General features: G+C 37.4%; 1 protein-coding gene across 1 annotated transcript in view; it reads right to left on the bottom strand.

The window, feature by feature from the left end:
• Nucleotides 1–23,901, bottom strand: part of TLK1 (tousled like kinase 1) — a 72,560-nt gene that overhangs the window by 27,272 nt on the left and 21,387 nt on the right. Inside the window, exons 2-7 of the mRNA XM_063116402.1 lie at nucleotides 11,402–11,520; nucleotides 10,856–10,927; nucleotides 9,032–9,107; nucleotides 6,371–6,417; nucleotides 3,906–3,992; nucleotides 1,419–1,508 (exon numbers count right to left, since the gene is read on the bottom strand). Coding sequence (XP_062972472.1) covers nucleotides 1,419–1,508; nucleotides 3,906–3,992; nucleotides 6,371–6,417; nucleotides 9,032–9,107; nucleotides 10,856–10,927; nucleotides 11,402–11,520 — 491 coding nt within the window. The remainder of the gene's footprint in view (nucleotides 1–1,418; nucleotides 1,509–3,905; nucleotides 3,993–6,370; nucleotides 6,418–9,031; nucleotides 9,108–10,855; nucleotides 10,928–11,401; nucleotides 11,521–23,901) is intronic.

The following is a 23,901-nucleotide window of genomic DNA, read 5'->3' as shown; positions in this document are numbered from 1 at the left end:
GCCCAACTTTCCATTGCAGGATAAATTATCTACCATTTCCCTTGGAATCAAGAGCCCTCCCAAGTCTAAAGGGAGGGACATGGCAGCAGGAGAGGGACAAGCAATCAGCCACCCCCTCCTCACCCCTTTCAGTAATTAGTTGCAAGGTTTTCTTAATGGCCTTGGTTAACTCTAAACCTGCTGATAACCAAGAAACAAGCTGATGACCCATTAGCGATTTGTGTCAGCAGGAAAGCCAGTTCAAGGTCCAGTCAGAAACTTAACTTTGTCAAAAATCTCAGTTTGAAAAGGGGATATACTAAGGAGAGAATCCAAGATAAAAATTTCCACTGACCCAGATCTTTGATTCTAAGCACTGCAAGATCATGAACCATGTAACGCCACACCACTATAATCAGGGCTGTGTGTATGCTGCAGGAGCACAGGGGAAAAATGCAGAACGTGGTGATGGGTATAGAATTTGTATTGTATTATTGTTAGCTGCCTGGAGGGCCATTTTGGCATTAAGTTGGAATACAAATTAAACAATTAATTGATCGGCTTCCTGAGAATTTCAACTTTCTTTTTTAAAGATATGCTTGAAGTGTGTAGGTAATTCCCGGTGAAATTTCAAAAGCCAGAGGGATGGCTGGATAAGATTTTCAGCGATTGGAGGAGGGGCTTTGAGGTCTTTGACTCTCCCCACCCCCAAGGTGCAAAGCCAGAATAAAATGGAACAAAAGAGGAAATATGCAAATTGGCTGAATTCATAAGAGTCAGAGAATTTAGTTTTTCCAGGTGTAGAATTAGGGGGAAGGTCTGTAAGCTTAGTGGTAGAGAATTATGCTTTGCAACAGAAGACCCCGGGTTCAACCCCCTGGGCACCTTCACGTTGAGCTGGGAAAGGCTCCTGTCTGGAAACCCTGGAGAGCCGCTGCTTGTCAGTGTAAAATAAACAACACTGAGCTAAATCGATTAATGGTTTGACTCAGTATAAGGCAGCATCATGTGTCCTATGAATTTTTATTTTATCGTGGAGTAAACAGCCCCGATTATAATTACCTGCAGCCTCCCTTCTTCCTTTCAAATCTCTGGTTGATGTTTCCACCTCAACTATCAGGATCATGAGAACTTAAATCCCAAAGCATCTGTTTTGAGAATGTTGTAGTCAATATTTGTTTTTGTTTTAAATGTCTCTGGGGAGATCACATGGTGTTATGCTGGAAGCGGTTGTAAAACGCTGAGGCAGCAGAATGGCTTGTTTCTAGTTACTCACAGTCTTGCAGGATAACAAATATTTCAGTTTAGATTTAAGCACCTGCAACCTTTTCTAAGCAGGGGCTCCAAAGCAGAAAGAGGAAGGAGAGAGAGCAAATTGAAATAAAATGTCTTCATGTATTGTTAGCATTAAACATAGAATTACAATCCTGAATGCTTACCTGAGTAACTTTAAAAGACAACTGCTTTGGTTGTGTAACAGGGTGGTCCCCAAAAGACAATGCAGTGGGAGAAGGGCTATTCTGCCGAACCTGGATAGATATGTACACATACACACAATAATTATATTTCAGTAGAAAACTGAGACATTTTCTAAATTCTCCTTTTAATTTGATATGGGAGACTGCCTGGCTAAAGTTGGCCTCTTCCACCCTCCTCAGACTTAAAAGTGGAATCCCTTGCTCTCGGGCCTTGAGTAAAAGTACCACCCCTTTCTTCTACAAAACGTGACAAGAATGCACAACAGGAAAGTACATTGTTTTTTATTCTCAAGTACTAAGGCTGCCCACTGCTCAGAGCTCAGAGGACAGGAGCTTCCTCAAGGTGCATGAGAATATCATCTGCAGAGAAGGTTAGGAAGTTGCTCTTTGCCTGCACTACAAGGATCAAAACTGACCCTGATGAAAGGAACAAATTCATTTTATAAATACCTTCAATTCATTTTATATATACCTTCAATGAAAATCCCATTTCAAATTGTTGCTAATGGGGCAATCAGAGTATCTTAAGAGAAGTCTGCAATGATAAGGCAACATAATTGGTCTCTGAGAGACAGCGGAGCACCAAGGGACCTCTGTATCTTACCCTTGACCCTTTTTGCATTGAAAATAATAACTTCTTCAGACTTTACCGCTTTATTTTTCAAACTTAAGACTAGAGTGCATACAACACAAGGTGCTAGTTCTTACTTGAATAATTCTTCTCCTGCATTATCATCCACCTTAGTGGAACTGGCCAGCTGGCTACAAGTTTCCACTATAACAGAGACTATCAATGCAAGCAAATGGGTAACCGCTGGTGAAGTTTGCGATAGCTTCAAAATATTTTTAGCACCTAGTATTCTGTCAGAGATGGCCACGACAATTATAGCTATTAGAAATTAGTACCGCCTCTGAAAAATATCATCATATATCAAGATGGTACAAAGAAGGTTCAATAAGTAACGAAATATCAACTAGAGGACTGCAACTGCATGTAGCTAAGAAAGGTTATGTGGTAATTATAATTCACCCACAAGTAATCGTGACACATTCTTACTCTTGATGGAAATATCTAGTCTGTTCTCTTTTTATGCTCTGAAGCTAGTCTACATAATACCAGCCTCCCAGGGTGATTCTTTTTTTTGGGGGGGGGGTCATTTAAAAGAACTTTACCTGTAAAAGAACAAGTATGCTAGAACTACCAACACATTTCTAGGTAATAATTTACTAGAAGCTTCCAGGGAAAATAATTAATTAGCGGTGAGGGATTGTTTGTGAGACCACAGCCAAAGGCACCATCCCAAAAGCAGAAACAACCAGGAGAAACTTGGGGAAAAAGAAATGCTGGTTGTTGAATAGAACCTTTGGTTGGAAAGGGGTGCATTTATGCTGTCCAAACCTATGATCCTTGGAAACATCCTAAAGTAGTTTAGGAAATGACCTATCTATCTTCAGAATATGTAAAACTGAAACCTCTCTCAATTATCCTTTTGACTTTCAGTATATCAACTTGTAAAAATGTATTGCTTTTAAAGAAAATCCAGAGGGGGTTAGTGTTTTTTATTGTAATTATCTCTACTTAAGAGGGACTCCTAGGAACTAGATTTTTGCAAACAGCAGACTTGAGCAAGAAATACCAATGAAGTAATCTGGTAGCACTGAATGCTCCATACCTTAAGTGGAGGTTAAATGTAGAGAGGCATTTAATTAGAAGAACCTTCACTTTCTTTTGGTAATGGCAATCAAATTACATGCCTTTTATCAGTAGCAAAGGAATAGGACTAAGGGAAAAGGGAAATTCTCCTCTTTGAGATCGTCTGTAACTTTCCATTTTAGTCTGCCTGGAATTTTCCTCACCAACATAGAACTAGGTATCTAAAACCCATTTTACCACAGGCTGGATGTTATCTTCATCTTTTCAATGCTAAGAACTGCCTGCTTGATACTCCAAGTCCCTTCCCTGAAATTGCAGTCTTTAATTTTAAAAGGGCAGGTTTTTAGTCTTCTCCTTATGAAGATATGAGTAAAACATTAAGGCAGTATTTTACCAAATACCTTGGCAAGAACCTGATCCAACCATCCCACAGTATGGTCAATTTGTGCAAACAGTACTAGGATAAAATCAGCTAATGTTTGTAAGCTTGGCACTTTAATTTTATTAAAGACATTTAAAACCTTTTAACACATTATTTTTATTTAGGATTCTGCTTTCCCCCCCATTTACTTACAATGATTCCCCACTACATGATTTCTGGGTATGGGCAAGCACACAAAAGAAATGGAACACTCCCACACCAAACCAAACTCTTAAGAATAATGAAGTATTTTATTTTGCTGCTAAAATAACATAATCTAATATGCTGATGATGGTGCAAGATAAGTTTTAAAGCGTGTGAGAGTTCTTATATTAGATGCTGAAAAAAATGACTAATGTATATTAAAACTTACAGAAGAAGGAGCGGAATGTGAATTTTGAGGAGAACGAATGGCAGGAGGCATTCCTCTTACTGGACTAGACCCATTTCCACCTTGGTACTGGGAAAAAATGTAACCAAAAAATTATCAGTTAACAAAAATAGGTTTATTGAATACAACCAATATATCGCCCGGGTTCACACAACACACCAACACATCATGGGTTAGTGTGTTGTCTGAATGCAGCACATTTTTCGCAGGGTTGCTTTTTAACCATACAGTGTGGTTTATTTTTTATTAACAAGCCACCTTGAGAACCCACAGACTGTTGTTGGGTTGTTCAGGGTAGTTAACAAGCCACAATGCATGGTTAATGAGCAACCCCATGGAAACACGCTGCATTGACAACACAATAAACCACCCTGCAGAAAAAGAGCTGCATTCAGACAATTTGATAACCCATGGTTCAACTAGGTGGGTTAGCATGTTGTGTGGACCCAGTCATAATGTATTAGCAAAACTTTGATTATGTAAATAAAATACAATACCCATTAGAAAAATTTGCATGGGAAGCTATAAAAGACAAATGTGTTAATGACTGTGAGTTGTTATTCAAAACTATCCAATTCTTTATATTTTATGTATAATGCTATTTTACTCAAACATCAGTTGATTGGCAAACTATCACAGCTAGTCACTCTATTATAACTTTAGATTTAAGTCAAAAGTGTCCTCTTGCAGGGGTGTTAATAGGACTGATATTTAATTCCTACAAACTCAATAGCTTGTTGATTATCATAATTAATAGTTTTGAAAAGCCTCCAGTGAGCAATGATTAGCAACAATACTGTTGAAAGACTTTGATGATGATTTTGCAACCTAACTTCACTTTTGTTTAATTCTGGATTTTGTGAAATTCTAAGCAAGCTAAACATAATAGGAAGGAAAAGTAAATTGTTGAAGGCATATACTGTAATATTTGGGGGGAAATAGGGATTTTAAAGTTTCTCAGGAAAGGCAAGAAAAAGTCAACTTTTACATCCATTTCCTTCCATAAAATATAAATCTATTAAGATACTCATTGCAGGAGAGAATGCCATAAAGTCCGTATATGTAAATTTGAGCAGCTGCCTGCCTGTAAATTTATACACAGAGCTAAAATTGAGGAAATTAGTAGCAGTCCATTCTCCTACACATTTTGCCAGCGCATGCCAAAAAGGTAAACAATAGCTGCATGTTATAGAAGTCCTAGGTTTCCTGACAAGAAATTATTAGAGACTTACAATGGCATCTTTGCTCCAAGGTTTCCAGAGGAGCTGTACAAACTTGGGATGTCTGCAGTTTTTTCACAAAATCTGCACTGCTGAAAAATCACTGATCCATACGTTCCTCTATAAATCTCACCTTGTCATAGTCCTGCCTAAGCCATATTCTATTAGCTTAAGAAGTTTTCAATTGACATATCTTGGAAAGGGGAGGAACAGAAACACTATCCAGGATTTTCTCTTGAAACTTTTATGGTTAGAATACAAAGCAGAACACAAACCCTCTTTCTACATTTTGACAGTTTCCGAAGACCTAATTAATTAAGATGAGTGTCATCTGTCTTTTCTTCCCACAGAATGTTCTTAAACTCTTATCCAGTAAATAATATGAACAATTTGAGCATTTTAAATGTATTTATGATTTCCAACTACTATCTGGATATTTTCTGTTTGCAGTAATACAAGTTATCTTTGCAAGTTACTGTATACTGTTGTTTTTATATATTTTTATGGTTTAAAATTTTTGTATACTTTTTAACATCCACTGGTTTTTTTTTTGTAAACCGCCCAGAGAGCTTCGGCTATGGGGCGGTATATAAATTAAATAAATAAATAAATAAAATACAAAAATATTTTTGAATTGAATTCGAAATTTAATTACTAAGATATACCTCACAGTCTCCTTCCACACGGTTTAATTTGGCCTCTTTCGTCCAATGAGACAAACAAAGGATGTTTGTCTCCTGAAGAAAACCAGGTCAAAGTTTGAAAACCCCAACTTTCATAGAATCATAAAATAGTCGAGTTGGAAGGGGCCTATAAGGCCATCGAGTCCAACCCCCCTGCTCAATGCAGGAATCCACCTTAAAGCATCCCTGACAGATGGCTGTCCAGCTGCCTCTTGAAAGCCTCTAGGAATACACACAAGTAATTATGTGAAAGAATTATTTTTTGGATCCCTAAGAATTAAAGAACCTTTGGTCACTTTCTGCACAATAGAATGATGGAAAGGGGGAAAGAGGGAAAATCCAGCGGCATTAAGCATTAGTTTTGAAGAGTTTGGTGTTTTTCTTTGTGCAGAGCCAAATTTATCTGACACAATCACCCGCAAGAAAATGACATTGCTAATTTCTTAATGTGAAATCTAAAGTACAAATTTGTATCCCACCAAATAAAATTATATTTAACATATAAACAGAGAAATGCCATGAAGTATATGAAAATCAAACTTACTTCAAAATAGTCACTAATTTTGTGACCACGTGCCCCAATGTTTTTCCCTGAAGCAGAAACAAAAACATGATTTACTTTTTTAGAGGTATCAGGAGAGACGAAAAGCAGAATTGATGCTGACTAGTATTTATAGATATATGCAGCCTGTCAAGTTTTGTTCACATTTTATTTTCTAGCAGGATCTCTTTAATTTGGCAAATATTTAAATCAATTTTCCTTAAAAATATCAATTTGAAACATGGAAATATAATAAACCAAACAACCACTTTTTCAAAAAAATATTGATCAAGGCTAATTTCTCCAGATTTAGACTTACTACTGATTTAAGTCTTATTGCTTTAAGTGGGAGTAATTGATGACTAACTTTAGTTAAATTTTAGAAGACTATGGGCCTGTGTGTGAGCCACAGAGTCCACAAAGATTGCTCGTAACTATGCCTTAGGAGAGAAATTTTAACCTTTTAAAACTGGGGAAAACTGCAAATGAGCTGAAAAACCACCAAATCATCTTGTCCCAATTTGCTCCAACTTAAACTTCCTAAATAGTTAAATGCATTTTTTAAAAAATTAACACATTAACAAAGAACGTAAGCAGGCACTAACAAAGAGAGCAAATGGGAACTATGATCATCCTGTAATATCCTGTTTTGCTGAGCTTCATCAGAAGTTGCCATTAAATGAACAAAGATTTTCGCCACATACACAATTCTTTCAGTTCTTTCCCCAAAATGATCATCAACTACCTAAAAACTAAGGTCTTCTTAAAACATTTTGTCAAATGTTTCTTTGTTCTCTCCAGTTACTATCCACCTTGAAGCCTGTAGACAACCAACTAAAAGTCTGTTGGCTTCTATTCAACCATGGCAAGTGGAGATGTCTTAAAAATAAACATTATCTACTATTTAGGAATTTTGAACTTAGTGTCTTTTGTTCCAACATATGTATATTTTAATGTTGGATCTTTTGTTGGGTTTAATTGCTTATTAGCCTTTAGGCTTTGCATATTTGACTTTATTCCATGTATAATATATATGAAAACACTTTGCAATAAAATGTATTTATTACTTTTGTGTATTTTGTGTATTTTGTGTTCCAGTCATTGTATCATGTGCTTTTTAGCACTTTTTGGTTTGCTAGACTGATTTTATCTTCTTGTTGCTGATTTTATGATGGGTTACATTTTATAGTTTAATTATGTTATTTGTAAATATTTTTTGATCTTGACTTTTATTGTGAGCCACTTAAATAACGTTTTGCTATTGGGAGGTCTAAAAATGTAATAACTAAATAATAAAACCAGGTCTAGTAGCGTGAGCCCTTTGACACATCATTAGCTCAAAACATGATTTGTGGACTGCACTCAAACTACAATTTTTAAATTCATTTTCAGATAGTGAAGACACAGAGATGCAAGATTATATAATTACTGTGCAGCAGCATTGCAATGACCACACACACACATATTTCAATGCCATAGCAGCTTAAATAATGCATGTCACCTTTCTGACATTTTGTAAATATGTGCAGTCACATTTAATCTAGATCATCATATTCCTCATGTTAAATGACACAGAAACCAGGTTTACTCTGCATAAGCATGTATCTATGCACAACAAGCACAAAGACATTTGTACTTTGAACAGTCTACAAAGATAAGAAAATGTACTTTACAACATTTTCTCCAGAACCCAAAACATAGTATGCCCACAACATTGCTTGATCTCCCCCTTTTTGTGCTAGAACGATGAGATATTCAACAATCAATCACTGACAAGTTGAAGCAAATAAACAAAGCAGCAACCAGACAGAACTTCCAGTTCCAAATCTTCATAACAGTAAAGAATACTATTTACCAATTCCAGTGTAAACAAAATTCTAATAGTAACCCCCAACCTGAAGCTATTTTTCTGTTATACTCTACTTCGTCTCAGGTGGATACAGCTGCAAAAAAAAAAATCTATCTAAAAAAAGAATAACTGAAGAGACAGGATGATCGTTTATAGATGCTAATAAGCAGGCTATGAATGCCTATTAAAAGGAGTATACCCAAACACAAAGCATGCAGGCCTGTCCCTTCTAGACTAATTTGAGATTTTCAAGGATCTGAAGGACCCCAAGGTAGTAACAATGTCACTTGGTTTCATTTTTTAAATCTATTTATTACATTTCTATACTACCCCAATAGCTGAAGCTCTCTGGGCAGTTCACAATCATTTAAAAAATCTTTTAAAAATTTTTTACCATTCACTTTGTCACACTTTAGTATTAATTCATAGAGGAAAATGAAAAACAAACAAACATGGAGACAACATGACTATAAAAGTAATGAGTCACTCAAGTGTTTTCTGGAAAAAAACTAACTCCAGAAGCCATAACTGTGCAAAGCACTGCTGGAGTTCACAGGTCAGTGAGGAAGCAACCATAATACATATGAGTGGAGTTCAACTTTTCCATAAGAAAAGTTCCAGGAACTTTCCCCCCTAGCCCAGCCACAAAAGCTAGATGCCAGTCATAAAGTAACACTAACAAAGGGAATGGATGTAACAACCCAAAGAAGTGTATAACGTTGTTACAAGAAGTTGAAGCTTTACTGAATGATACATTTTGATCAGCTAACAACTGTACATGAGGTCTAATTGATGCAATACCACACATATCATACCTTGACTGCTTTCACTCTGGTTTTCTGCTTTCCTTTTCCTTCCCCTGGAAGGTTCCAATTGTTTTTTCTCAGGAGTCTGCAACAGACAAAACATGTCTTTCAATGCAAAAGGACTGCAGCTTTACTCGTGTGTGTAATTAAAAAGAAGCATTCAAACAAAAAGCAACTTCGCTTATTTCCAAGACAATCAACTTATTATTTTTGTGTTAAGTTACCAGGACTACTTCATTTTATTATCATACTAAACTGAGATGTTTTAATTTAAAAACAAAACCTTTTATTCCTTTAATCTGCTTGTTTATAAATATTGAAAACATTCCTATATCTAGCCTCTTAACAGTTACATTTATTGTTATAAGCGTAAAAAAATGGCTTAGATCCAATGCATCATCAAAACCCTGCGTGATGACGCACAAAGGAGTAAAAACCCAGAGTGCACCAAAAAGAGGGTGGTGTAAATAAACCCTTGGAAGTTAGAAGGAGCAGGACTGAACTTCATACACAGCCTCCCCTAGCAGGGACGCACATGAGGCCCATTGAAAACCATGAGTACTGACAAAACCCAGCAAGGGAAAGCACTTTTTCACCAAAAAGGGGGTGGAAGCTATAACTCCATGGAAGTTTGCAGGAGCGGAGGAAAACTTCATACACGGTGTCCCCTGACAATGATGCACACAAGGCAAAATGACACCCGACTAAGACAGTGTTTGACATTTGGGGAGGTTGTAGAGCGCACTGCTAAGGGAAGGGTTAGGGTGGGGTTGGGCTGCAAGTGCAATCAGTTGCTAGGCAGATTGTGGAAACAGAGATCTGCCAGCTGGAAGAGAGACTCAGCAGCAGCTTTAACTGTTCTTGCCAAGCTATTCTGTAGGCCACCAAAATAACCCATTGTGACAGCCACACAACACGATAACCCACAATGGATTAAATAACCCACTCTGCAGACCATGGGTTATCAGAGTGGGTTATTTTGGCCAAATAAGCCATCATGGGTTAAAAACCTCCCATCAAATGACACGATAACCCATGGGTTATCATGAAGTCCAAACTCAGTCCAAATGTAAGAAACCTGACAATACTGTACTGGACCAGCTAATATATTTTTTGATAAAGTTTAGAATACTTGATGGTATAATTATGCTAAATGGTTTTTCATATCAGTTATAGAAAGCAAGTCAGTTTTTCAAACAGCAATATCAGTTATATCTGGCAGTCAATTTTACAGAAAAGTTGTAGCTGTAAGAAGTCTACCAATATGATTCCGTTTCAACTATAAAAAGTCTTCCTCAGATGCTTCTGTAGACACCACACATTCTAATAACAGGTTACAGAGACTGATAATGTACATGCTGGTATGCGTCAGCCATGATGATTATGTGAATCAAGACAGTGTGAATCCTATTATTTACACAATGCACTGAAACAATTTTGGGATACATAATTTCTCTGCATTAAAAAACATCCAATATTTCAAGCAAGTTACCAAACAAAACTAAAATTTGATAGTATACTAAAGAAAACTGTCCTTGGTTCATTGACCTGCCATCCAGAAAGTATCATTTTATAGGATTTATCTCAAATTTCATTTGCATAGTACCAATTCAATTAGCACATGGCCTGTATAACACTTAAATTGATCTTCTTGAAAAAGCACCAAAATATTGGTACTCTACAAATGGTTAATGCAAATATTCTAAATTTTGAACTATACAGGAAAATGTCATGTACATGTCTTCCTTTTAAGAACAAAGTCTATTGCACACAGCTATGAAAAAAATAGAGCTATGACAAACTTATAATACCGTCGTTTTAACTATTTCATACCTCTGATTCTTTGTCACTTAGAGATCCCAAGCTTCCAAAACTATGATTAGAACTCTCATTATTAGTTGAGGCCTGTTAAGAAATAAAGGAGTCAAATGATAAACATTTTAAACTGCTCATTATAGAGTTAATAATGTCTGACTAGCAGTGTTCATGCTTCAAACAACAACAACAACCCTTATGAACTATACATCCCCAACCTGGTGCTCTCTAGATGTTTTGGACTACAATTCCCAGCATTTATGATCATTGGCTATGCTGGGCGGGAGCTAACGTTCAAAACATCTGGAGGCCACAAGGTTAAGGAAGGCTGATGGCCACACATATTCTGGTCACCATGTAAATAGAAATAGGGGTCCAACACAACCAATAACACATGAAATTAATTCCATGGGAAAATGTGTAGAGCAAAGCTCCAGATAGCCTGTGAACTTCAGCATTTTCTCTTGTCCCTCACTGTGACATTTTGTTTAATGCACTTACTAAGGTAGATCACCTTTGAAAAGAGACAAACATTAATGTTGTGCAGTGCATATACCTACTTACCTTTGCTCCAACACTACAACTTCCTGTACTCCCAGTGCTGCCACTCACTACTCCTGTGAATCTAGCCTCCAACAATTCCTGCCTTCTTGGATCCAGGCTATGAAGCTCATCCATTGCACCTAGAAAACATTTTTCATTGTTATAGAATGTATAACTGCAGACAGTATCTTATCACTACAAACATTCTTACTATTGTTTCCTACATTTTAAATGAAGTTTTACATTTCGCAGAAAGGGGTATCTTTCTTCTAGTAGAAACTTACCAGTGTTCAATCTGCACAGATGTCCTATGGAAGCGCAATCCAAGATACATACCATATATTATATCCCATTTCATCTCCAAAATTAGAAGAAATTATCCTTGTTATATTGCTGTATGCACAATTGCATATTTGTGACTAATAGCAGTGTTTTTTTCAGGAAACAAACTGTATTCCAAAAGATTTCTAGGCTTATTTTAAAAGCTCTGCATAAAGGCGGTAGTCATCTCCTGTTGTTGCTCCCCAGCAACACTGATAGATCTATCCTCCATGAATTTATCTAATCCTGTTTCAAAGTTATCTTAGCAAGAGACCATCACCACATCTTGCAGCAGTGAATTCCATACATTAATCAGGCACTGCATGAGGTTCTTCCTTTTGTATGTCCTGCAAATCAGTTTCATTGAAGGATCCCAGTTTCTAGTATTAGGAAAGAACCCACTTTCTCCATAACACACATAATTATTAAAAAAAATCTATCATTTCTCCCTAAACTAAAACTGCAAGTGTACACTAATTGTTCAGGCATAGTGTGAAAGGTAGTCAAGAATGAAACAGACAGTGGATTTTAAGCGTCCCCCTTCCCACCCCAGCAAAATCAATTTTAAAACCTTGGGGACTAGACATGAAGGAAATTTGTCTTTATTAGCTAATAATCTTCTGCAAATTGCTAACAGACAAAATGAATGGTACTATCATCAGGTTCCTTCCTCTAGAAGGAAAGTACTACTTCATTATATAATCTGAACTTAAAATCTATATCATCCATTAAAAATAATCAAGATATAGACACTTGTAAGTTATTGAAATCTCATGAAAGATTTTCCCGGGTTATCACACAGTAGATACACTTGGGCTTTATCCAGAGAAGAAGTGTAAAGACACTCATGTAGTCCACCCTTTCCAAATACAGTCCACTGTGTCACCTGGAAAGTCATTCCTAAGAGTTTGGGTATCTTCTGGAATAGCATGGGATGGGATACAGTGGGGATTGACTGAAATTGGACAGAAGCGCTTTGCATTAGCTGATTTTGGCCAATTCCCACTTGAGCCCTCCCCTCAAAGCCTTTTAGAGGACACAGGGGTCTGTGGAAGGGAGGAGGGGAGGGAAGTCCCCTTGTCTGAATGTCCTTACACTTGTGCATCTCTGTATATAACCAGTTATAACTGCTACTTTTCAAATGCACAAAAACAGTAGCTCAACAACCAAAATAGAAGATGAAAAATGCCACTAATTAACTTGTATTAATGAACTATTACCACATTTGCAAAGAGATTGCTAACATATGTCTTCCAAAGAGATTCTCTAATCTTTCAACCACAGGCGTATGAAACACAACTGCTGAAACTACTGATTGGAGGGAGAAAACGTATGGCCCCTAAACAACATCTGGAGAAGAGGGCATAGGGTATTTCAGATTCCTGGACCTGAAGTCGGAGACAGCACTCCAACTTCGTATCCAGGAATCCAGGCAACCCATCCCACAGCTGCCTCTCCAAAGTCACGAAAGCGACCTCAGAGAGGAGGAAAAAGGAACGTTTCTGTGCGGCGGCGGCAGGGGAAGGGACTGGAGATGCCATCTTATGAAGCAGCCCTGGGCCTCTCCAGCCTCCTTCCCTCCCTCTACTCAGTGCCCCAGCTAGACAGGCAGAAAAGCCCATCAAGTGAAAATGCAGAGTGGGAGGAGCATGAAGGCAAAGGCCGCCTCCAGCGCATCTCCTGCTCTGCACTGGATGCCTGTGAGCCTCTGAGTTTGGAGGCTTGCAATCAATGGGGTGCATTTTTAACCCCACAAGTCAACACACATTTAACAATGATAGCGTCAATATGAAAGAGGGAGATGGCATACTAATAATTTTAATCCAAAATACCTTTGTAATGGACGTGTTTGAAAGCTGCAAAGAATCATTCAATGAAACTAAAACGGAATCCACATCAGAATGGAAAACTAACAATATATTTCCAAAGATTAAAGAGCCCAGCTATATTCTAAAAGGGACAGAGGCCACAATCCAGCAGAGTCAGATACACTTGTGCAATTGATTTCAATGGGTTTCATTCAATGTTACAAGAGCAGAAGCCTGCTCATGTGACAGGGCACTTTTGCCCCTTTCTTCCTCACTAATGCCCCCGAAAAACCCTCTCCATAGCTGAGGTGACCCTCAGGAAAGGTCTGGGATGAGGTGCACTGGGCTGCAACAGGGGCATGGAATTGCTGGAATTTGGGGGCAGCTGCCTTCTATTAGCAGGGAACTCATGCGGGGAGTCTTTGGATGAAGCTCAATGAGATTTCCTACGTGAACATAACTATGCAGTGAATTGTAGCCACTGTATTCTTGCTTTATAGATATTAAGCAGTGTAGCTGATTGGGACAAAAGCTTTTTATAGCCAACAGCTTACTTCATCAGATTCATTCATTTAACCAGAAACTGATATTTTAAGATTTCTGTATTGAAATTCTCACCTGACATCATCCAGCCCACAAAGGGCTGGAAGATTCACCACCACTCTGAAACTGTTCCCCACCCCTGTATTATATTGACACCAGGCAAATCTAACATATTACCTCCTGCCCATCCCACACTCCTCTTGAGAACAATGCTAACATTTAGGAGTCAAGCAAAGACAAGCAACAGAGAAATAGCATAAACAAATGCATATCGAAAAGTCAACTTCTCTACCTATCTAAAAACTCCATCAATTCATTGATATCCAGTTCCCTGCCTGTTTTTTTTTTTTACTATACATTGCACTCCAAAAGATTGTGTGAATTCCAGTGCAGAAGAGATATACATTCCAGTCCCTTTTACTTTTCAAAGGATGTTAAATTTACTTTATATGCTTAACAGACATTGAAAACTTCATAATCCATTATGCATGTTGTCGTGCCAATCAGTGAAACAGCACAACTCATTTGTTCTACTTCAAGACATGGAAAGATAAAAAGGGGAAATCAATGATAATGGGAAGAACCATAACAATGACAATCCACACTAATGTTCTCCATTAGTTATAACACAAACAGTTCTATTAACATATTAACATATGTTCTAAAAACATATTACATAGAAAAGGTACTCATCATTTAGCTAACATATGATACTGAATTCAATGAACTCTATTCACAACTGAAGAGCTAGTCATTTCCTCAAAAGGACTTTCAGATGCCTTCATTTTTACATTCAGACACACAAATTTAACCCAGTTAAGTTGAAAAGCTATGATCTGAGCTCTACGTAAATCCAAAAACATTTAGGCTTAAATGAGTTATAGATCTGATTCTTGATTGCCACTGTAAACATGAGCTATATTTTCTTCCAGAACTAGCCAACGTTAATAAACCACATTGATAAATGAAATAAGGAGTATTTGCACATGAACCAAGTAAACCAAATGAATGAAGTTGAACAAATCAGTGTATACGGCAGCAAACAAAGTACACATTTTAAACTCACCAACTTTGAATTTACACCCCCGCCCCCAAGAAAAGCCATAAATAGGGCAGAGGAAGAAAGCTGCTGATGGCAGAAGCTAGAAGATATTGCATGCAAATCCAGATATATTTTTAAGGGGCTAGGATGAAAAATATATTTATGCCACTTTTCAAAACTGAAATGGCTGCATAATACTATAGTACTCCTATGGGCCATAGTGTTTACAGATTAACTCTGCATTGAAGTGCAAACCACTGCACTGAGGGCTATAGCTTGGAAATCTGGCTACCATGCTAGAAGATATTTCACTTTAAAATCCATCAGTTGCCTGCCCAAAGTGATGTGCAATAAAAGAATAAGAGAAGGTCAGGCTTATTTTCTGTAGCAACATACAAGTGACACATTTGATCAAAAATGTATAACATCCCAATTTGATCCAAGACCATTAGTCTAGATTCTCAAAGAAGCCTGAGTCAGCAACAAATTACCATTCACTGCAAGTAGGACTATAATTCTGCATTGAAATCATCAATGTTGTCTGAAACAATTTTGACTCCATGAGAGCTTCTTGATGAGAAGGAACACTTAACATCTTGTCCTTCTAGCTCTTATCATTTCTCTATGTATGTATGCACGTACATACACAAGCTAACCACCCTGTTCCCAGCATGTTTTCATTCTGCATATTTCTACACCAAAAGATTTATATATCCTCTCTAATATATGCAAATTAATCTTGAGAGATCTACCCCAACAGAACAATCTTCTCAATTTCTACCAAAGTAGCAATATGTGGCGTAACCTCTGGATAAACTATCTTCAGGAGCTACCAATATCTACTTCAGCGATGGCACTGTATTTTCTACAGTTTTCCCAGTCCCAGGCTGTGATATGGGGCAGAAATGTTTCTGGTGCTTTCCACAGAAAAATTACATTTCATAGTTCATTAGTAAAAATAATGGATATCGATTGCAAATCCAGGATTAGGCAAGCTCAGCAGTTTTAAAGTTGTAGATGAGTTCCTGTCAGCATAGCACAGTTCTTTGGGTTACTAAAATTTATCAGTGTGTCAAAAAATTTCAGTATCGTTAGGTTTTCCCCTTAAATTTAAATAGTTTAAAGGATGTTCATGCTATTTTCTTTAAATTTTTAGAAGTATTCCAATAAAAATATCTGCATACTATAACATTTAAATCACATTAAGTGTGCTTTAATTTTTTGCTTCAAATATTTCAGGTCAAATACTTGTGGTATATTGGGACAGAAATGAACCTTTTTTTTTTTAGCTTTGCTGTTTACTAAATATGAATAAAATGAACTTGCAAAATTAGATCACTCTCTAGGACAATCTTCCCCAATCTGGTGCCCACCAGATGTTTTGGATTACAACTGCCAGCATTCCTGGCCATGCTAGCTGGGGCTGATGGAAGTTGAAATCCAAAATAGCTGGAGGACACCAGGTTGGAGAAAGCTGCTCTAGGGCATTAGAAAAATTTCCAATTCAGAATTTTCCAGAAACCCTACATCACTAGACCCAGGAGAGATAACAGTTACACCAAATGGTACAAAAACACAACCTAGCCCGGGAGCCAGATGACCCTTCCAAACTGCCTCAATTGCTTATCTCCCCATGGAGATTATTTCTCATCTTGAAACCTGATCACAAGAAAAATGGTTAAGAGAAAATGTAAGTGAGAAGAGTCCAGGTAGGGTAAGGGTTCAGTATCCCCCTCCCATCTACCCAGCCTTCTGTTCTTTAGACCATCTCCACTCCTCTCCCTACTTTATAAGAATCTGGCAGGGAACTGCATTAGAATACACTTCTACTACGACAATGTCTAGTTAGAACTCAAAAGACTGTTTCATTGGTAAAGTGCCCAAGGTATTGGACATCTGCTCAACTACCAAACCACAACTCATCTTGCATTCAAACCTAGTACAAGACAAGAATAAAAAATATGCCAAAAAGTATTTCCCTTGGTCTATACAACAATGGCAATCTAAAGGGGGGGGGGAATAGATCAGAGAAATTAGAAAGGGCGGCTCACAAGGATGCAAGCAGGTTATCATTCCCATGGAAATATTATCTCCACTACGTTACTGTATCTGGATGAAAGCTAAACTTGTATCCTATTTTAAGATGCCTTTTGAAGTAAAAAACTAAACAAAACAAAAACTAAACTAAACAAAACAAAAACTAACAGGAGTAAATAATGAAGAATAATTCCTACATATTCTAGCCATCTTCCTTTATTCAGTGATCTCCCAAAAGCAATGACAAGAGATAGTTTTGACTTGCTCATTTTCAGGGCTTGAGCTAAACTTCATCATTTGCCATGTAAGCACCTTTGCAGTAGTGTTCAAATTTAAAAATTCCATCACAAACACGCACTTGCTGCAAAGAGTAACATCAATAAGCATTACTTCTTCCAAATGACAACAATACTACACACTGATATGGAACATCTCTCATTTGTCAAACCAAGTCAACCTAAACAATACACAGAAGGAGGTGGTAAAGTTTTTGACTCTACACTCTCAGACTATAGAAAAATGGGGTTTGGTGTTTTTTTAAAGAATTGCTCCCGACATTGTACTAAGTAAGTGAAAAGATACCTGTTTCACAGATGTGCTAATTTAAAACACACAGCAAGCTCAAGACATCAGAGAACATTCAGAAATGTAAAACGCTTCTCTCTACGAATCATCTCGCAGTCTGAAGTGGTACAGTTTAGAATCCCATCATCTTATTCTGCATAATGTGTAGATCAGCTTAGTATGTTATGATATTCCTGCAACAACATTTTAATGGACTCCAATTCAAAAGTTCTAAACTTGGAAGACATTCATTCCATGGTGTTTTTTTCATTTGCATCCTCGGTTAAAAGGAAGCAGTGACAAGTAGTCATGTTTGCTCTAAGACTGCCAATTGCCCCTTGGAAAGAATAATGTCTAGGACAATATTAGCTGGGGGGAAACTTATAGAGAGTTGGATGCTAAAAATTAGAAACCAACACCTAAAAATATTTTTTCCAGACCTGACTTAAATAATACACACATGTGCATCAAAAACAAACTCAATTTTCTAAAGTCTGTAATGCACAGATAACTAGATTAACAACTTACGATTTTTTCTTTAAAGTCTGAATATTACTGGGCTTGGAATTTCACTATGCAAGCTTATTTAGTAAAGACATATACTGTCATCTTGTAGAATTGTATCAATGACCTCATTCAAACATCACAACAATTCCTGGGTTGTTTAATCCAGGAATTGTAAGGGCTGATCAGCAGTGGGTGAGCATACTGCTTCCTGCACACTTGTTGCTTCCATTTTCAGTCGACAACTCAGGAATGTCGCATTTCTGGGTTTTTATTGTGACATCCCAACCCAGAACTCTGGGTTGTTTAGGGGTTAAACAACACAGAGTTAACACAACAATCTTCCATAGCTTGTTATTAGGTTAACTCTAGGTTGTTTAACCCCTAAACAACCCAGAGTTCCAGGTTCAGATGGTGTATATGGGTTGATTGAAAGAGGAAGTGATCAGTGCATGGAAAGCAGCATGCTCATTCACTGCCTCTGAGGCCTGATAATTCCTGGGAATTGTTGTGATGTGCAAACCCAATCAATAACTTTAAAGACTGTCAACCAGACAAAAGTGCTTATGTAAGCACATAACTTTGAACAAAACAATTTGAATCTAACTAGTTAAAATGATTTTACGTGTAATAGAAATCAGGAAAGGCATGTTTATTATATCAGTGTCAGTTAACCTTCTGCTAGTATGGTATACTGAGACAGCTATAACTGATCAAAACCAACTATTTTTTTAATCAAGCGATACATCTTGCTAATTCAGCTCTTGCACTCTGTCAATCTCCAAAGTCTTAAATTGCCTCTCACTAACATAAGCTGGCTGTTTCAGGAAACTGATACCAGATATATATATATATTCTTTTTAAAGATATACCTATTTAAAGTAGAAGCATAATGCTGATTTCTAGTTTCAAGTAAAAAATCTCTAAAATTAGTGCAACTGCTTTTTACTAAAACAAGTAGAAGCTTCAAGATATTGACAACACTTGATCCAGACCACCACCACAAATATGTTTTGCCAAGACAAATGAGAATGCACACAAAACCTTTACATTGTCTTTATGCTATCAGTATCCAATTAACACAGCCTTTGAACTCAATTAAGGGGGGCTTTACCATGCTGCTCCTTTGCTCATCAGCTACCAATCACCAGTACTCTAGGCCTGGAGCATGTCCTCTTTGTTGAAAACCAGCATTTGCAATAGGAATAGTTTTAATTTATAACCTCCAAACATAGCACAGCAAGTCAACTGTCCCTGTAGCTTTTTTACTCTCTTTTCTGGACATATGTCCTATGGTAACAGCTATATAATTTGTATAGGAGAAATTTCTGTGAAGCCTGACAGGGCATTGCTGGGCTGATCAAGCAAAGTTTTCAGGACTACTATAATTTTGTGCACTTTTTCTAGTCACACAATTTCATTATTTGACCCACCACACCACCCCTCCAAGCCAGATAGGAGGCAACAGTCCTGAAGCAGATTCCTTGGGCTTTTTTTTGGCACTGTTTCTAAGGTTCATATGTCCTATAAGCATAAATGTGCACAGGACAAGCTCCGTGGATAATTTAGCCACAAAGTCTGTAGTAGTAGAGCTGTGGGTTTGCAACTGTTTGGAAACAAGTGGTACAGCCAGTTACATCACTTCTGAATGGATCATAGACAGGGACCCACACATTTTGGCTTAATGCAGCAGCCAGACCTTATCTGTGGTCACAACGAACCTTATCTTCAATTCTCTGGCATGTAAAGACGGCTCAGAGGGTAGAAATCTTATTTTACTCTGAGCTTTAGAGCACACAGAAGTGGCATCTCATATTAGGCTGCCCTTTGGAAAAGGCAGTAGCAATGAGACTTCTTTGCTCCCCTTGGCATTCAAGTATGCACACGGGACATCCCCTTTCCCCAACTTCTGTGTACCAGAGAACATTGAGATGGGGACTCATAATATTCTGACTTTTGATCGTCTTGAATTGCTTCTGCCAACTCTAGAAGTAAGTGCTACATAATAGCACTCAGAGAGGGAATATGTGGGCTGGGCTGAGCAGGAGGCTGAGCCCAGGGACTTTCACTCCTGGTGCCTGGATTTGTGAGTGCATGGCCATTTCAATGGGGGAGGGGCTTGAACTTTCAACTTGAAGGGCATCAATAATTCAGCCTTTGAGGTTTTGTCCCTCTAGCGACTCTCAGTGGCTACTTCGCGCATTCTGCTAGCTTGCTCTTATATGAATGGCACTTTTTAAACTGTGATATGAGATGGCACCCTCCCCCACACTTGCTCAAATTAATTCACAACCTCAGCCCCATTCTGACTTAAAGCCCTCCCTGCCAGGTTCCTGGTGTCATTCAATTTTACAGATGTGGATGTAACTTCATTTAACAAGGATGCAATATTATGTATGCCACTTAGAACTTCATCAATATGCCTCATGACCACATATTTAAGTGAATCTAATGTACCCAAACAATTTGTCTCCTGGAGCTTAACCAATATCAAGAAAAATCTGAGAAATAAAGAATTGCAAGATTGTACTCCAAAGTCTAGAACAGAGCTCCCAACAATGAAAAAACCTATACTTTGTACTGGGGATAATATATTTCACAAGACTGTGATACTAGCCTTCCAAAGCAATCTGTAACTGCAATCTTCATTGGAAGTTGATCTGGCACACAGCATATAGTTACCAATTAAAATGTATCCCTTGAACCTTCATGATAACTCTAATACAGGTACATTTTTTCCCGGAAGAGTGATCCATATTGTTCCTTCTTTAACTCTGTAAAACACTCACAAATTGAGGACAATGTATTTTCTATAAATAAGTATCTGTGGATCATTTGATCATCCTTAGGATTCACAAAAGCACACAAAACAAGGCCAGTTATTTCCCTTTCTCCAGAAAGTTCTCTCTCTCACACACACAGCACAGATGCTTAGGTATCATTTTTGGGTTTTTTTCTAGGGAGCAAATTAGAGGCAGGGCTCTTCTAAGCAGTAATTGGACTGAAAACCCTGTTCTTTCAACTCACCGAAAATCATTATTGCAACTTTTCTCAGTTGCAGAAAGCATGTATTATGCTACTATTCCTATATATGTTAACAGTATGTTAATATTCCTATGTGAAGAAAAGATTAGCTAAGGTCAATAACTGTAAATACTAATGAAGTGTCAAACCTTTGTCTGCTACAATCTCCAATTAATGGAAATGGGAAAATAGAAATTATAACAAATTTAAATATGCACAAACTATAAGTATTTGCGTTGCAGCATCTTCCAAATGCACATGTAGTAGTAAGTTATACACATGTTTTTTTTTAAATCCTTTCATAAAGATGGCCATAGAAAGTTGACACAAGAGGAAATTGCAAATTTACTGCTAGCTTTGGAACAGTTACTGGTCATGCAGACCATCTTATATGGTAATGGTTGGCTGATCACCATTGCCCCAGGACTGCCAGAAGACAAATCAACAGCTTCTGTTTTTGTGTCCATTACATATAATTCACTGCTCATAAAAATCATTTTCCTATCAGGAGGTGAGTTAGTACAAACCCTAAGGCATTCTGTCTCACAATATAGCTGAGCCACCCAACTCCTAAGACAGTTATTACTATTAGGAAGCTGACATTTTGACTGGAGAAGAGGAAACCAAACTCCCACAGCCCCTCAGAAAGCCCAACATTGACAGAAGTTCAGTTCATGAGCCTTGCAATTGATTCTATCACTAAAGCACCTTAAGTCAAACACAGCTGGATTAGCCGTTAAAGAAAGCTAAGTAATGTAATCACAAGATATAGAGTTTAGCTTACATGAAAGTACTAAAAAGGCAGTCACCTCCACAAACAGAGTTATCTAGCAGCCAAGGCTATAAGTCTCAATATTTCTTCCCATACTTTGCCCTTTTAACAATGTTCACCTATTATTGCCTGTGCCCCATACAATCCTGCTAGCTCTTATTTCTGCTTTTCCTTTGCAGCTGCACAAAGCATCCTGTCTTCACTGGAGCCCCAATTCCTTCTCATATAACCATTCTTCTGTTTCGACACCCTTAAATACTGTTGATTTTAACTTGTACTTCAGCATGCCAACTACATGTCTTTGGTGGCTTTTTTCTTCAGCTTTACCACCAGATCATGTTGCAATTCTGATCTTGTGTGCTAGGCAAATTTGAAGTTTCTGATCCAGTGGAACTGTCCTGGTCCTATAATCACCAGTTCTTAAGAACATTTTTTCTAAAAAAATATATTTATTTATTTATTTATTATACTTATATACCGCCCCCATAGCCAAGGCTCTCTGGGCGGCTTACAGGAACTCTAAAACTAAGATAAAAACAAGTATACAAAATTTAAAATTCTAAAACACAGAACATATACACATAAAGCATTAAAAACTTATTTATTTATTTATTTATTACACTTATTATATTATACTTACATATGTAAGATAAGACTCAATCAACACACTTGTCTATGTTCTCCCAAGTGTGGTCTGTCTTCACTTTTCCTTGCTCTGAGTCACAAAGCAAGGGGTGATATCTAATTAGGTATCTGCATTTGCAGAAACTGTAGCAGATACCTACAGATGCCTTCAAAGTAAGCTGCTTTTATTGAAGCCTGAGGGCAATGCCTGATGGCTTATGGTCACTGAATAAATTAATTTCACTTTTATGTGTGCTCAGAGATCATATATACTAGTCCATGTGTGCTTTGCAAAGTCTCGTGGCAAAGTCCTGCAGTATGATTTCTAGCCCAGAAAACCCCAACTCAAGTTAAGAGGTAGGGGAAGGAAGAGATAGGTATGTTCCCCTGCGTAGTTTTATTGTAAATAGGTGCAAGCATGGCTAAACAAGAAGTTTTATTGTGCTTTTTGTTAGTTGGAATCTGTGAAAGGAACCAGCAGCTGTGGTCATGATTCTTCTATCTAGTATGCTTTGACATTACATTACAGTGAAAGTAAGCATTTCCAAACCTTGTTTTCTCCAAGGCCAGAAATTCTATTGAAAAGAATGATTTCATGTGTAGCAGCCTAGTCAAATCTTTGTAGGTTACTAACTTTTGCAAACCTCCTATGTCAAGCCACAAAATAGCTAAGCAAGTTATGTGGGATCATTATTATTATTATTATTATTATTATTATTATTATTATTATTATTTGTGGGCTTGTAATTTGTGGAGGTATTTACAAGTCTGACTTAGAGTGTAATGGTCACAGAAACTGTGAAATAATCTATGAATATTCCTGCTTCTTAGCTGAATGCTCTTTGTTTGGCCTATTATACCTTGGAGCCAGCCTCTAATTCCTGTTTTTATGTTGTATACACCTGCCTAATATTGCAATGGTAAGGTGAATGTTTTAAATTATCATATAGCAAAGGTTTTGAAGACCTGCGGAAAAGGAATATTACTTTACATTACAATCCAATATATGTTTACTTGGAAGTGAGTCTCGCTATGTTCAATGGAACTTACTCCAAGGTAAAGGTCCATAGGATTGCACTCTTTAACAGGGCTAACACAAGCATTTCAAATTTGGAGTTGCCAGATTCACATTTTTAGAAGTAAATTTGTAGATACACATCTTGCACAGAGAATAAATTACTATCCTATTTCTAAGACACACTTTTCCCCCTATATAAACATCTCTAAAAATGGGGTGCATCTTAGAATCACGGATGTGTCTTAGGTTTTTTTTCCCTGTTGG

Source organism: Elgaria multicarinata, chromosome 2 (genome assembly GCF_023053635.1).
Source record: "Elgaria multicarinata webbii isolate HBS135686 ecotype San Diego chromosome 2, rElgMul1.1.pri, whole genome shotgun sequence".
Lineage (NCBI taxonomy): Eukaryota > Metazoa > Chordata > Lepidosauria > Squamata > Anguidae > Elgaria > Elgaria multicarinata.
This window is presented reverse-complemented; position numbering and strand designations above follow the sequence as displayed.